The sequence below is a fragment of the Argentina silus genome, assembly GCF_951799395.1.
Source record: "Argentina silus genome assembly, chromosome: 5".
Lineage (NCBI taxonomy): Eukaryota > Metazoa > Chordata > Actinopteri > Argentiniformes > Argentinidae > Argentina > Argentina silus.
Genome location: NC_139659.1, coordinates 19,123,824 through 19,139,237, shown reverse-complemented (window position 1 = coordinate 19,139,237; position 15,414 = coordinate 19,123,824). Strand labels below are relative to the sequence as shown.

At 42.6% G+C, this 15,414-nt stretch overlaps 1 protein-coding gene across 1 annotated transcript; it reads right to left on the bottom strand.

Annotated features, from left to right (window-relative positions):
- Positions 1-89: 89 nt before the first annotated feature.
- On the bottom strand, positions 90-15,410 carry fkbp15a (FKBP prolyl isomerase family member 15a; the record flags this gene model as incomplete). Its single annotated transcript, XM_083669338.1, has 26 exons — positions 90-709; positions 798-905; positions 1,608-1,697; positions 1,905-2,048; positions 2,890-3,045; positions 3,181-3,317; positions 3,454-3,625; positions 4,100-4,202; positions 4,836-4,930; positions 5,123-5,224; positions 5,411-5,520; positions 5,784-5,847; positions 5,977-6,089; positions 6,331-6,433; positions 6,566-6,685; positions 6,836-6,884; positions 7,485-7,618; positions 7,975-8,118; positions 8,292-8,360; positions 8,947-9,096; positions 9,527-9,625; positions 9,895-9,969; positions 11,209-11,278; positions 11,472-11,550; positions 11,938-12,044; positions 15,364-15,410. 26 exons carry the CDS (start codon positions 15,408-15,410, stop codon positions 440-442), a joined length of 2,910 nt encoding a protein of 969 aa, XP_083525464.1. The 3' UTR covers positions 90-439.
- Between the last annotated feature and the right edge of the window lie 4 nt (positions 15,411-15,414).

Sequence of the window (15,414 nt, the reverse complement as noted above, 5' to 3'; positions counted from 1 at the left end):
AGAGTAGAATCAATTAATTGAATACATTTTATTAAATTAAATTATTCTTGCATATATATATACACACACATACTGACATTATGGTAGTAGCTGCATTTGTCACACAACAGAATTGTTAAAATATTTAACTATATCTATACAGTACTGGTTATTTAGCTTTGGTTTGTTGTATCGTAGAAAAATAACAAGTAGGCATAGATTCATGGTTGGTCATTGACAGTAATGTAAATGCATGTGATTAGCCAGATAAAACCTCAGCTTGGGATGTTAGAGCTTTTGATTGATCGTTCTGGAAGATGAGCAGCTGGGGTTGGTCAGATACAACCTCAGTTTTCTTTAATTGGTCATTTTGAACACTGAAAAGCCAGACCTTTCCTCTTTTTTAGCCCTGAGACTGTGATTGGCCATTCACTTCCTCATTCTTATCCATGAGGGGTTGTTATTGATTGGTTCTGTTTGGGTAGAAGTTATTTCTCCCCTGTGTGTCTATGGGCTTGTTTTCTGGGCCTTTTGAATCTATGGTCTGAACTACACCACCGTCCTTTCTTTGTACTGTTTGACACAGCTCATATTCCTCCTTTTCTTCTTCTTCTTCTTCACCATCATCATCATCATCCTCTGCTCTCTTTCCATTCTGCAGCACCACCTGTGTCGATTTCCCATCATCCTCCTCTCTATCATTGGCTGTTAGAACCTCAAGGGTCACCCCCTGTGGAGTGGAGAGAGGGATTATAAATTATACATTTCTTGGGCTTACATTACCCAAAAGGTCATTTGTACCTTGATCAAGGTTGTACCTTGAGGGTCCTCAGGATGATCCCTAGAACAAAGCCTCCTTGGTATGACCCGTGCAGGTCAAACTCCCCCCTGAGAGAGTGGAACACTGTGTTCATGAGTCTCTTCACCTGTAGGGAGTCATCATGACCATTAACAGTCATTCAATCCCCCGCCACGGCCACCACACAGCTAAGATTTGGTTGTTGAAAGTTGGAAGTTTACCCAAAATCTATATTCATGTGTATTTCTGGTCAATTCACGATGCATACCGTATCAAACTGTCGCCATTTTGTATGCAGCTGCATTATTGCTATCGAAACGCGAGGTCTATGTTTACGAGCATTGATTACCTTTTCTTATGACGACTGATGGACAGATGATTCAGTTACTTAAACAAATGTATTTGTTGTAAGTAGCTTTGGATAAAGGCGTCTGCTAAATGTCATAAATGTAAACGTCATAAAATAATTGTCATACTACATTAAAATACGTCAGTTGAGAGGTTTTGCACTCAGCTCTACTATGCCAGTGATTCCCAGAGAGCAGCATGCGCTAGCTCTTGCGGACATCACGTGGGAGGGAGAGGAAAATCTTGGGAATTGTTAGATTTGACTCAAATGGTCAATTTGGAACATCAGGACAGTTGATGTTCCAAATTGACCATTAGAGATATCTTGATTCAAGAGATCATTTTAAAACGTGTTTTTTTGTGTGAATGTGGCTACTTTTGACTAATGAAAACAACAAATCCAATGGATTACAGGGTCAAATTCCGCTTTAACAACGCTTCACAGGACACGGTATATGAGTCAAACGGTGTGACCTCTCACCTGTTCTGCCATGGTCTCCTGATTGGCCTGCTTGGCCAGCTTCCTCTCCACCTGCTGCATGACAGTGCACCCATGGGATTGTTTGACGTACTTCACTTAAAGCAGTAGGACATGACATTTTAGCTTTCAAAAAGTTCTACATGCTCATGATAAATCAGTAGTAAGAACAGAATGAGATTCATTGGCAAAAATGGAACATTGAACAATGTAGTTGTGGTCTCTAAAATAGCATTTCAAAATATGGTGTCAAGATCGATCTCTACCCTTTAAATGTAATATGTTCAGATTGTCCCTGACCTGCTCCTGTAGCTGAGTGAGCGTCCTTTCCAGAGTGTCTCTCTGCTGGGTCATCTCTGTCAACTCACAGCAGTGCTTCTCCCTGGCCAGGGACAGAGCCCTGTCACACCGACCCTGCCACTCCGCCTCCATCTCTGACTGCAGCTGGACACACACACACACACACACACACACACACACACACACACACACACACACACACACACACACACACACACACACACACACACACCTAAGTGAGTCTGCTTTGAGGTCACGTGGCCTGACCTAGAAAAAAATAATACTCCTTAACCTAACAATGAAAGATGATGATTGATTTGAAATACAGCCAATACAATAACTTGCTGCATTGATGTCACTCCTCCCACTCGGTCTCTTTCAGCCCATTTTGTTTGAGCAGAACAGGACTGAGCTGTGCAAAAAATACCTAAAAACTCATGATAGCCTACAGCATGATTTTTATGGCGCCTCGTATTTAACGTTGTTTTTTAACAAACAAGTGATTGTTCAATGGAGTGTAAACCGTGTGAGAATATGCTGCACGCCATGACAAAGACAAAGACTGTTTATTGGCCATGCAATCAATTCTCATCAATTGTTGGAATGTGGGAATTTTTGCACCCCCCGCCCCCGCCCGAGACAACACACGTGCACACCCCCAAGGGAGAACAGAGCTCTGGGCTCTGGGCACAGGGTCAGCCATATTCCGGCGCCCCTGGAGCGGTTAGGGGTTAAGTGCCTTAATCAAGGGCACAACGGCAGTGGTAGGCACCTGGATATGATGCTGCCAGTAACCCTCCAGTCACCAGCTCACATCCGGCTCCCTCCTGGAGCGGGGATCGAACCAGCAACCTTCCGATTGCTGGCCAGCCTCTCTAACCTGCCGAAATGAATAACTACAGTATTCAAAACTCTAATTTGAGTTTAATTGAACTTGTTTCTCCTCACTATTTTGCTGCAGTGAAATGGGGGCAGTTGTGCCTACCTGTTCCCTGTCCCCCCGCTCTGCCTGGCTCCTGGCCCTCCGTAGCTGGACCCACAGGCTCTCTGTCTCCCGGTGACCACTGCTCCTCACCTCCTCCAGCTCCTCAGCAACACGCTGCCGCTCCAAATCCCACTTCCTCTTCCTGTCTGACAGGATCTGACAGAGACGGATAGAGAGGTTCCACCCAGGAAGAGGAGCAGGGGGAGACGAGATAGTAAATACTAAGTGGGGGTTGAGATTGAAAAGATTACACACACAAACACACACGCACGCACACACACACACACACACCTGGTCCAGGTTGTCTTTCTCAGACCTCAGGTCCTGTAGTTCCTCCTCCATGTTGGTAACTCTCAGATCTGTCTCTCTGCGTTTCTGTTTCTCTGTGCGCCACTGAGCCTGCGCTGTCTCCACTCCCTCCTTCAGCTCTGCATGCACGCACGTGCGTGCACACACACACACACACGCACACACACACACACACACACAAAATTATCCATCATTTCCTCTAGTGAGCTGTTCTGAGTGTAGCGAATATCCCTCTATGCCTCTCCTGTGCAGTACCTTCCACTTGTTTCTCCAAGGAGCTGATATGGGTGCAGTGATTCTCCCTGTCCTGCAGGGCGGCGCTGAGCTGGGCCGTTAGCTCAGAGACTGTAAGCTGGAGAGAGGAGGCCTTCTGATGTAACTGAGATGCCAGAGAGGAAGATGAGGCTAGCTCCTCAGCCAGGCACACCTGAAAGAGGGGGAGAGAATGGTGAATGGTGTCACAGTGTGTTGAAGGTTCAGAAAAGTGTGTGTGTGTGTGTGTGTGTGTGTGTGTGTGTGTGTGTGTGTATGTACAGTACCAGTCAAAAGTTTGGACACACCTTGCCAAGAGTGTGCAAAGCTGTCATCAAAGCAAAAGGTGGCTACTTTGAAGAATCTAAAATATAAAACATATTCTGGTTTGTTTAACACTTTTTTGTTTACTACATAATTCCATATGTGTTCCTTCAGAGTTTTGATGTCTTCAATATTAATCTACAATGTAGAAAATAATAAAAATAAAGAAAAATCATTGAATGAGAAGGTGTGTCCAAACTTTTGACTGGTACTGCATGTATGTGTATGTATGCATGTTTTTATGTTTGCATGTACTGTATGTATGTATGTATGTATGTATGTATGTACAGTATGTATGTATGCTCCTCCCTCTGCTCCACCCTACCTTATCCTGCTCTGCCTGCAGTAAGCGGGTCTGGCTCTGATGGTTGCTGGTCTTCAGTTCATCACTCCTCTGCTCCAACAGCAAACTACTTTGCTCCATATGTCTGAGACATAGCACACACCCTGTTCAGCTACACAGCACATGCTCTATTCAGCTACACAACACAGCATATTCAGCTACATAACACATGGTCTTTCTTGAAAAATAACATTTTATTCCAATCAGACTAACTCTTCATAAAAAAATAAAAAAAATAAAGGTAGAATACGCAACAATATAGTAGGAGGAAATAGAAATCCGCCATTAGCCTTTCAAACGTCCTTTCAAATATTAAAGGGTGAATTCACTCAAAATGAATTGAAATGTTTTGTACCTCATCTGTGAACAAAGATATGCAATTTCCTAATGGCCCCTATAATCGGCCTCATTTACATATAATTCACTAATTTTGGCAAAAATGTGTATGTAAATAATACAAATATTAAATATGCATGATCACAATGATGCAATATGTTGCAATTTCCTTGGCAGCACAGTTGGATCCTTTTTCCATCTGCTGCAGGTTGTTTGTGACTGAGACACATTTCTTTCTGGTTATTGCGTCGGTTTAACGGGCGCAGAAGCCTTTAGTGAACTTGTCTGAGTGTGTCAATGGCTGTTGGTATGGAGCTTCTGTTGCACTGGGCCTTCTTGCAACACAGCGTATACAATACAACATGCATTCAAGCCCTCTCACCTCTGGTTCTGTTCGATGAGTTCTCCAATCTTCCAGTTCTGCTCCTCGATGTGGGAGCTCTTTTCTAGAACCTCCTTCTTCAGAAATACGTTCTCCTGCGGAACCCAAGAGGAGCATAGTTAAGAACACTGGGGGTGCGTCCCAATACTATAATGCTGCTCCATTCCCTTCTCCCCTTTCCTCTTTCCTCACTACTTTGAAGGTTCAGTGGAGGAAGATACGACTGTAGCTCTGCCCATCATTTGCAAATGTAACTTGTGCCAAATGCCAGACAGTCCGCTACACACCTGGACGATTCTCTGGATATTGTGCATGATCATGGCCGTTTCCATGGACATGGAAGACAGACCCAGGGAGTTGCAGCCACTGTGCTTTTGTAGTGTATCCACCTAATGGAGAAAATATTAGTAAAAGTGTCAATGGAAGTAGATATAAAACTGGGAAGAATTAGAGGGAACGGTTGAAGCATTGTGTTAGTTATGTCCCAATATTGAAAAGAGGCCTCTAATCCATGCCTCCTTTCCTTCATTGGCACTTTAGAATATCAAGAGACACAACCCAAATCCATAGCTTACCTTGGAGGCTAGCAGATCCATTTTATCTGCCACTTTCCCGATAGCCAGTCTGATCTCAGTGGTGTGTTGCCGTGCCTCAGTCATCAGGAAGGAAGTGACATCACTAGGTACTAGCCAAGTTAAAAAAGACACATTTTTCAAGAGTTGTGCAGGCTTTGTTGCAAATTAGCATTACAACTGATTAGTTGAATCAACAATTAAACAGTGGTTGATTGACACAAAAGCCTGCAAGGACCAGAGTTGGTGACCCCTGTCATAGCTAATCATTTTTGCCATGTTAAGTTATCATTTTTGCCATGTTAAGTAATAATTGTTGCCATGTTCAGGTATCATTTTTGCCATGTTAAGTAGGAATGGAAATAATGTCCCTTACCCTGGTATGACATTGCGTGAGGTGGGACGAACGGACCAACAGAACACTGCAGGTGGGGGTACAGCTGTGTGTGGGGCAATACAAACACCATAGCATTACGGGTGGCAGGTAGACTCAAAACAAAAACACTTAGCGCGAACCAGATCCAGACAACTGTCGTACCGACACTGTCAAATTAACCAAAATGGCAAACCTGGAAAGCATGGGTGTTTCCATAGTTGACAGCCTGAGGGGCGGCTGTCTCCATATACACCGGTTGCTGGGCAGCCGCTGGTGCGGCAACCCCAGGGACGGGGTAAGAAGGTGCTGGAAATGACGCAAAAAAATTAAGGTATCAGATTCCTTCAAGTGCATAACAAACAGGGTTGAGGTCAGTGCCGTTCCAATTCACTCGATTCAGGAGATACATTGACATTCAGGATCCATTTATTTTCAATATGGATTTTTCAACTCTTGAACATACATTTCTATTCACAAGCGTGTTGAGTACATTAAAGTAAAGCTTTGTGTGAGATTAGAGACTAAGAGACTGAGAGGGAGGCCACACCTGCACAGGAGGGGGGTGCAGCTGACATCTGTACTGGTTGAGGGGAAGGATGGGAGGATAAGGTGGGGGAGGGGGGCATCCTTGTGTGGGACTCACTGGGGTACTGTGGGGTAACAAATGTGTGGTAAATGTAATTTAATTTAAATTTAAACAAATGAATTGTAAATTAATAACAATGTACATGCACACACACATGCACATGCACACACGCACACGCACATACACACGCACACACCTCTTTCTCTGAGTCATTAGGGTCTGGCTGGGCAGGAATGGTTCCTGGTAGGAAGGGCAGCATGGGCTGGCCCATCTTAGCCATACGGGAGATCAGCTTGGCTTTGGACGCATCTGGGTTCTGCTGGCCAAAGGAGAGCTTGAGGAAATTGTGTGTGTGTGTGTGTGTGTGTGTGAGAGAGAGTGAAAACAACTTGTGTGTGTGTGTTTAAATGCATGTGTGCCAATTACCGTATAAAAGGTGGATAAAGACAAAACACAACTGACTCACCATCAACTGCTCATTTATAGAATTGGATTTTACTCGTAAAGGCTGACCCCTGTGTGACAAAACAAAGAATTGAAATGTCAAAGAGTGTCAAAGGGATAGTTCATGATTTTGGAAGTTATACCATATTTTCCACTTAAGAGTACCTGGGGTGTTTACCTTGGGTGAGAACACTTCCTGGTTTGCATGCGACAGTGAAGTGGAAATTACTTTGTTGTCCAGGAAGTTCAATAATAGATTTGTACGCTTATAATAGCTAAAATAGCTATTTTAACTATTATATCTATTAGCTAGAAGATAGATTTTTCCATATCTATACACGTGTATCACCTATAAAGAGATAAGATTGCAAAATCTTTACCAGGGGAGGAGAGAATATCACTGTGAAATCAGGGTTGGGGTCAATTCCATTTTAATTCAGTTTAGAAGAGACATTGAAACTGCAACTCAAGACTTGAAAAGCAGCAGCATTTAGTTTTAAAGATTTTTCAATGCTTGAATTGTAATTGAAATTCCCCAAGTTCCTTAAAGGACAAGTTGGGTTGTTTTGATTGATTTCTTTTTTGATAAAATAATGGCATTCTGTAGAAGACACTTTATTTTTTTGCTAGGTTTTGACTGGTTGTCATGTTTGGAGCAGTAAACACTGTACCCTGGTTCAGCTGGGATAGAGGTGGGAGGTTGGCAGGCCACCTCAGGTCCAAGGCTGTCCACACTGGGGGAGGGGGAGTTAGCGGCGGACCCAATGCTCACACACTCTGAGACAACATCCTTAGCAAACTTCACCTGGGTGCACACAGTTCAAATGGCTACAGTGAGGAAATACTTTCACAATTTGAAACTGCCTGGATAAGCAGTTGTGTGTATTGATGAACTTGAAAGATTTCCTGCTGTTCAATGACCAATTCAATTATCAATAAATTCCCATTGATCCTTGGAGAGAATCAAAAACAAAAAGTCTAACGTTAGCTGCTTGAACAGTAACAGCACATAGCACTTTGTCACCTGTGCACAAGGTCACGTCTCCGTACCTTCACCCTGTGGGACCTAGCACTAACAGTGTGTGTGTGTGTGTGTGTGTGTGTGTGTGTGTGTGTGTGTGTGTGTGAGCATGTACTGTATGTACGTATGTGTGTGCCTACCCGACGGATCTCCAGGTCAAAGATGAGTGTGCTGGTGGGTGGGACAAGGTTGGGCATGCCCTTTGACCCGTAGCCTAGGCTGGGGGGCACGATGAGGAGGCGCCGCCCACTCTTCTGCATCCCCAACATCCCTTCCTCCAAGCCCTAGAGAGAGAGAGAGAGAGAGAATAAAGAGAAAAGGAGAAGGCCATGTCGACAAAATGTAAAGTTAAAAAACAAATGTAATGCCGTACCCATATCCCAACAAAACAGAGAGAATGCCTTAGATTAGAACCAGATATAATTTTCCCAACCCATGCCCAAAAAACATCACTCACCTTAATGGCTTTTCCAGCGCCCAGCTTCACTCTCAGGAGCTTGTCTTTTCCCAGGTTGGAGTCAAATATCTGACAGACACACAGTTCAATGCTAAGTCTATGGTGCCACGATGGGCATTAGTTACAGGAGACCAAAGCACTGGGGTATGACCCTCTCGTGATATGGGCTAATGACCAAATAAGTTGCGTAAATGATTCCAGACAACATGACACTCATTAGGGAAACTAATGAAGGACCAGAATTACAGAAATGAAGGCCCATTGATAGGAACAATTTATAGGAAAAACAGCATCCAACATCTACAGGACTTTGGAGTAGAGATTTTGTGAAATGATGATACAAATAATTAGTTTACCACATGTACAAAGTCAAGAACTTGCTTATAAATGCAAATTATCATTTTATCGGAAGCAACTCTTCATGCATGAGTCTACGTGGCCCATTCTGGAATTGATCCCACAACTTTAGAAAAGACAGTATCTACCTAACTCAAACAATCTGGGCCACAATTTAGAGGGTATAAAGAACACATTAGTTGTTGATGTTAATTTCTGTTTCCTACTTAAATTTGAATATCCGACCGTACTATCAAAATTCAGACTCAACTGTAAACAAAGTTAAATAGCACAATTCTATAAAAGAAAATGTCTTCACCTGTCCAATGTGATGGTTCTGTAGTAGCCAGCCTGTGAATGCAACCTCTACGGTGTCCCCACAGGCCACTGTCTGTCCCTCTCCCATAGCAAGGTCCTGGGTCACCAGAGTCTCTAGAGTAGGCTCACTATTCCTCTTCGCCACACACACCTGCATTAGGGAACATGTTTGGACATCAGAAAAGAAGAGAAGACAATATTGTTGCTGAATGGATGAAATAGTCTCCCAGGAGATCGGGATGGGAATGAAGCGTAATAGATACGCATGGTGTGACAACAGCAAGGGAGGCCTGGCCTTGATTTCCGATGAAAAACCTGGATTTGCAGTGTGTACTGTAACTATGGAATTTTTTTTCCGTTCACTTTCCGTTCCACATGAACGCACAATATGGTTGTGTTGCGCATGGGCAATTAGGTCTGGTATTGCAGTTAAAACATTATAGGAGGTAAAATACACCAGCATTATAAAAAATTAATATATAATTGTATATTCTATATTTTTCCTTATTGATTATGAGTGCAGGTATGAGTACTCCAAGTACATGCTTATAGCCCTAATGTATAGTTAATCTGTCCCTCACCTCTTTGCAGAAGTCCATTCCAGCTTTCTCTGAGTCAAACATCAGGGACCAGTTTTGTCTCTGGTCGTCGTAGAATGTTCCGTAGTTACCTGGCTGGACCTGAGCAGAGAAATACAAAAACACAAGCTGAGGTTCAATGCATAACACACTGTATACTCACCCTACAGTAAAAACAGCAGCAGTATACATCATTGACATACTGCACACACACACACACACACACACACACACACACACACACACACACACACACACACACACACACACACACACACACACACACACACACACACACACACACACACACACACACACACACACAACTTTGACACCCTGAGGGGGGCATCCTTGTCTTTAAACAAACTCACTGTGAAGACAAATCCCGAGTGTATCTTGGCAGTGGTGATTTGTTTCTGTTGACTGCCATAAAGTAGGATATTGTACTGTAAAGAGATATACAGTATCTCAATCATGATGCAGGCTTATTATCAATACAAGTTCATATTGTGTACTTATTACATGAATTTATTGCATCCAGTCCAAGTCCAGTGGGTATGATTAACACCTGATTAGTTTCTGGGAAATCATATTTCTTAGTGTTTTAAGAACAGTTAAGTTAAAACAGGATATATACACTCACCGACCACTTTAGTAGGTACACCTTGCTAGTACCGGGTTGGACCCCAAGGCAGGATGGATCCATGCTTTCATGTTGTTTACGCCAAATTCTGACCCTACCATCTGAATGTCGTAGCAGAAATCGAGACTCATCAGACCAGGAAACGTTTTTCCAATCTTCTATTGTCCAATTTTGGTGAGCCCGTGCGAATTGTAGCCTCAGTTTCCTGTTCTTAGCGTGGCACCCGGTGTGGTCTTCTGCTGCTGTAGCCCATCTGCTTCAAGGTTCAACGTGTTGTGCGTTCAGAGATGGTCTTCTGCATGCCTTGGTTGTAACGAGTGGTTATTTGAGTTACTGTTGCCTTTCTATCATCTCGAACCAGTCTGGCCATTCTCCTCTGACCTCTGGCATCAACAAGGCATTTTCACCCAGAGAACTGCCGCTCACTGGATATTTTCTCTTTTTTGGACCATTCTCTGTAAACCCTAGAGATGGTTGTGCGTGAAAATCCCAGTAGATCAGCAGTTTCTGAAATACTCAGACCAGCCCGTCTGGCACCAACAACCACGCCACGTTCAAAGTCACTTAAATCAGCTTTCTTCCCCATTCTGATGCTCGGTTTGAACTTCAGCAGGTCGTCTTGACCATGTCTACATGCCTAAATACACTGAGTTGCTGCCATGTGATTGGCTGATTAGATATTTGCGTTACCGAGCAGTTGAACAGGTGTACCTGATAAGGTGGCCGGTGAGTGTACATGACTCTCCACTAATTGAGTTTGAGAATCACATACAGTAATTCAACGTAAAAAGCTGAATACTTCCTAATCAGATGATCTGGAATGTGTATTCAGTCTTATGTAGCTGAAGTGGTTTGGAACCACGACCGGAACACTTACACCCATTCAGACCTGTTAAAGGTGCACTCGTAAAGCTAGATTTTTACACTCTCATTTATCTTTTGGTCTGTCATAAATCATTAGGTTAGAAGACTAGGTCCTCACTGTCAGTGTTAACTGATATTAAGGAGTGCACCTTTAAAAACTCCCTTTCGGTTACAGTACCTCTCTGAATAAATGGCTCCCCAGAATGGCAGCTCCCACCTTCCCCTGTTTCATGTACTGGCCATTCACACTGCAAGATGAGGGGCATACAGACACAAAAAACGGTTTAACGTTGCACCTATGAACAGAGATGCAGACAGACAGACAAACACACACGCACGCACGTACGCACGCACTACAATATGTGTCAGAGAAGTAAAGTGGAGTTGGCGTGTATCATCTTCTAAGATATGAAGAACATCTTCACAAAAAAGAATACTCACAAGCGGAACGCCTGCACGGCAGTAGCTAAGAGGATGGAAGGAGTTCCAGGAGGAGGAGCTGACTTTTGAGGAGGCGGGCCTTATAAATAAGAAGAAAACAAAACACACAGGGTGGAATATATTTAACTTTTGCACCAAAAGGAATGATGGAAGTATTGGTATGGAATTTAATGTTATATCTGAAGTCTGTATCTGAGATGTTAGCTGACAAAACACCTCATAGAACACTATTGACTCTGGCCCTCTTTGAAGACTGATAAAATGTATCCTTTCTTCCTTCCTTCTTTCCTTCCATCCTTCCTTGAGGTAATCAATGATCTGACGTGACAGAACTGCTGAAAGCTATTTCAAGGAATCCTTGCTTGCCTTTCACCTTTCCAATCATGTCTGATCATTGATTGCTCTAAGGAAGTGAGATGGGAAGGATGCATTTCATCAGTATGGGGTACAGTACAGGTTCTCATACCAAGTATGGAGGAGCTTCTTTTGGGCTGCCTGGGGGCGGTGAACTGGAAGGTCTCATTGCCCTGACTGGCAGCCTGGTCCAAGCCAAACAGAGAGGCCAGCTTTTCCCTGCAAACATAATGTACACATCCACATATTAGACCATAATGTACATGAATGGATTGTGTAACCATGACACATTTTTTACCATGTAAAATGTAGAATTGATTGGGCTTCCCAAAAAATTGCGTAGCCCCTTTCATTGGCACTTCGCAGCTCTCACTGAAGGAGAGAGGTGTGATCTTTGACAGTCTACCACCACGTCGGGGTGTTTTAGGAATAAAAAGTATTTCCCATTTTTCGCTGGTGTTACCCTTTAAGTGTTTACTGGCTTGAGGGAGTCACTTCAACATCACTGTGTTGCTATCTTAGCCATCTGCCGCACGCACGCACACACACACGCACGCACGCACACACACACACACACACACACACACACACACACACTCTCTCACACACACACACACACACACACACACACACACACACACACACACACACACACACACACACACACACACACACAATGCACAATGAGACTTTCAGCCCAATAAGCAGGTCAATCAATGCAATGTCATCACATTCCGCAAACAAGGAGCAGAAGAGAACAGGAGATGGTTTCTCACAATTCAAGTAAAGGCTGTGGCTTATCCAGACAAACTTGATTTACAAAAACAATGTTTTTCTTTGAATAGCCCAATTTAGTGGATACAATTTAATCTCACAGTGAGCCCAATCAAGCTTTGTGAAAGTCATAGGCAATGATGCAATAAACTCGAGGTAAATAATTCTACCATGAGTTGCCATTGGCGTTTCTGTTTGGAAGTAAAGTAAACAGTTCTATCATCCCAACCTTACTGGGGTATAGAGAGAGATGACAGCATTGCATTCTATTGATTAGAGGTGATTAAATTATACATAAGGGCCTAATTCAATTACTTAGGTAGTCACTCCTATCCAGAACAACATATTTTCCCAACATATTGCTATGTTGAAAACCTTATAAACGAAGAATTTTGATATCTGATATGATACGAGTATGGCACTAAATTCACTATCTTTACATTCTATTATGTATATGCATATACCGTAAAAGCCCTATGAATGAATAAATGAATGAATGAATGAATGAGTGAATGAATTCAATTTTTATTTGCGTGTCATAAATTACCCATCCCTTATTGGATCATAAGACACATTATCCAAAATATAGAACAATGTTGTACATACACATATCCAGTGCTACATTTTACAAGACTTCTTAGAACCATACTCCCTGTCACATTCAATATACAGTAGCGAAAATCAGATCCACATGATAGATAAACACCACATGCTGTAAGTAGTTCCTTCATCCATCGCCTCACCAGCCCATCCACTCCCAAGATAGATAGATAGATAGATAGATAGATAGATAGATAGATAGATAGATAGATAGAGCACCCTTTTGCACTCAAATACCATCTCTTACCGCTACGAACACCTCTTTTCCTAAACTTCTAGAACATTTAAACTACAGCAGACAGGCTCTCTACCTCTGCTTGACTCCTCTATGGCTTATGTTATCTCTCAAAGAAATAGTAAACAACCTGCTCACTCCAAAGTTAACTTATCGCCCTTTAAGACGTGCTGAATCCTTGTTAAAAAAAAAAAGATAAATCAGAACACACCACTCTACAAAAGATAGATTTGTTTTGCCTTTTTGGAGAGTGCTGTGCTACGCCGGCTCCAGAACTGTGTGCCCTATTGAAACACCTCATTATCTGTCATTGTCATGTGAAGCATCACATTGTTAGTCAGAGGAGTTGCCTCATGCACACACAGACCAAGGACCATGGTAGTGCCTTCCAAATATTTGTTCTCACAGATATCACTTAAACAAGACAGATATACTGACCCTTGGAATTCCCTCCACAGGTAGTCAGACATGGCCACCAGATGTGCACTGTGACTTCGGACAGAGGCGATACCGAACGGAGACACAGAGAGAGAGGACGGAGACAGGACTTAGTGGTAGCTGGAGAGGGAGGTACTGTAGCAGGCTGTGTGTGCCCTGCCCATGCCTCTCTCTCTCTCTCTCCCTCTCTCCCTCTCAGCCTATTGGAGCAGAGTCCTCCTGACTGTGTTTGGATGTAACTAGTGGCATGTGAGCTGCATTATGGAGCAAATACAGTTTCTTATTCCTCCCTCCTCTTCCAGCTATCCACTAAGTCCTGTCTCCTAGCTCTTCTCAAGACTGAGAAATGGCTTCCAGTGAATTTGGAATGACGAGCAGGGACAAACGAAGACCGTGATCTTAGTTACAGTATTTCTTACAGTAGTCCTAGACACTCCAGATTGGGAAGCAGGTGCTCAGTAGGGCCCTACAATAAGACAAGTAGCACCACCATTACACCAATACAGTACTTAATTAAACGGCTTAGCTCACTTTAATTAATCAGAATCAGAATTCTTTTATTTGGCCAAGTATATTTGCACATACAGGAAATTGACTTGGTGAGGTTGGTGCATGGGACATAAGAAACAATATATATAAAAAGAAAACAATATATCAGCAAAATATTTTTTTTACAAAAAAAAAGAAAGAAATGTTGATTGAATATAGCATCCAGGTTGAGAAGCTTTTTTTAAAACTGGATTTATTATGTCTCCCATGCCTTTTCAATATATCACAATTTGATTTGATGGAGCCTGACCATGGGCCTTTGGCAGAACTTTTGATCTTTAAAATCACATGGATTTGGAAAAATGAGTGAATAGAATTTTAACCAACTTACAATATGTGTTCATGAGAAATACTTCAATGAAGTCACACACACACACTTCACACACACACACACACACACACACACACACACACACACACACACACACACACACACACACACACACACACACTTCTAGGAAGGTAAGGCACAAACATCTACATTCCACCAAATGAGTTTCACCAGATTTAGATTTAATAAGGCCTCCTTTGACTCCTCCTTTGAGTCCACAGGGAACCACTGTTTTAGCACCAGACCCAGAACATGTTAGTTAGATCTACCAGTGCACGTGATGATAAGAGCACAAAAAAAAAGTGTTTAAGTGTAAAGTAAACAAAAAAGTAAATGTTATTTTCACTAAATCATAAATTGTCAGGTAAATCCATTTTATTATGTTTGTTTGACTGCTTCCATCAATAAATATTCAAACGTAACACTAATTTGATATAATTTGTTTCATTGTAACCACTTTGCTAAGAAGAAACATTGCAATGTGACAACACATTACAAAAAACGTTTCCCCTCACATTCAACCTCAGCGCATCAACAGTGGTCCTATCAAAAGAGAACGCTTGCATGCGAAGATAAAAACAACTTCAATCCATTTTTCTCTGCAAACTCACCCGCTTTTAGGCAACAGAAAGTCCCCATCCGGATATCCACAAAACATGCCT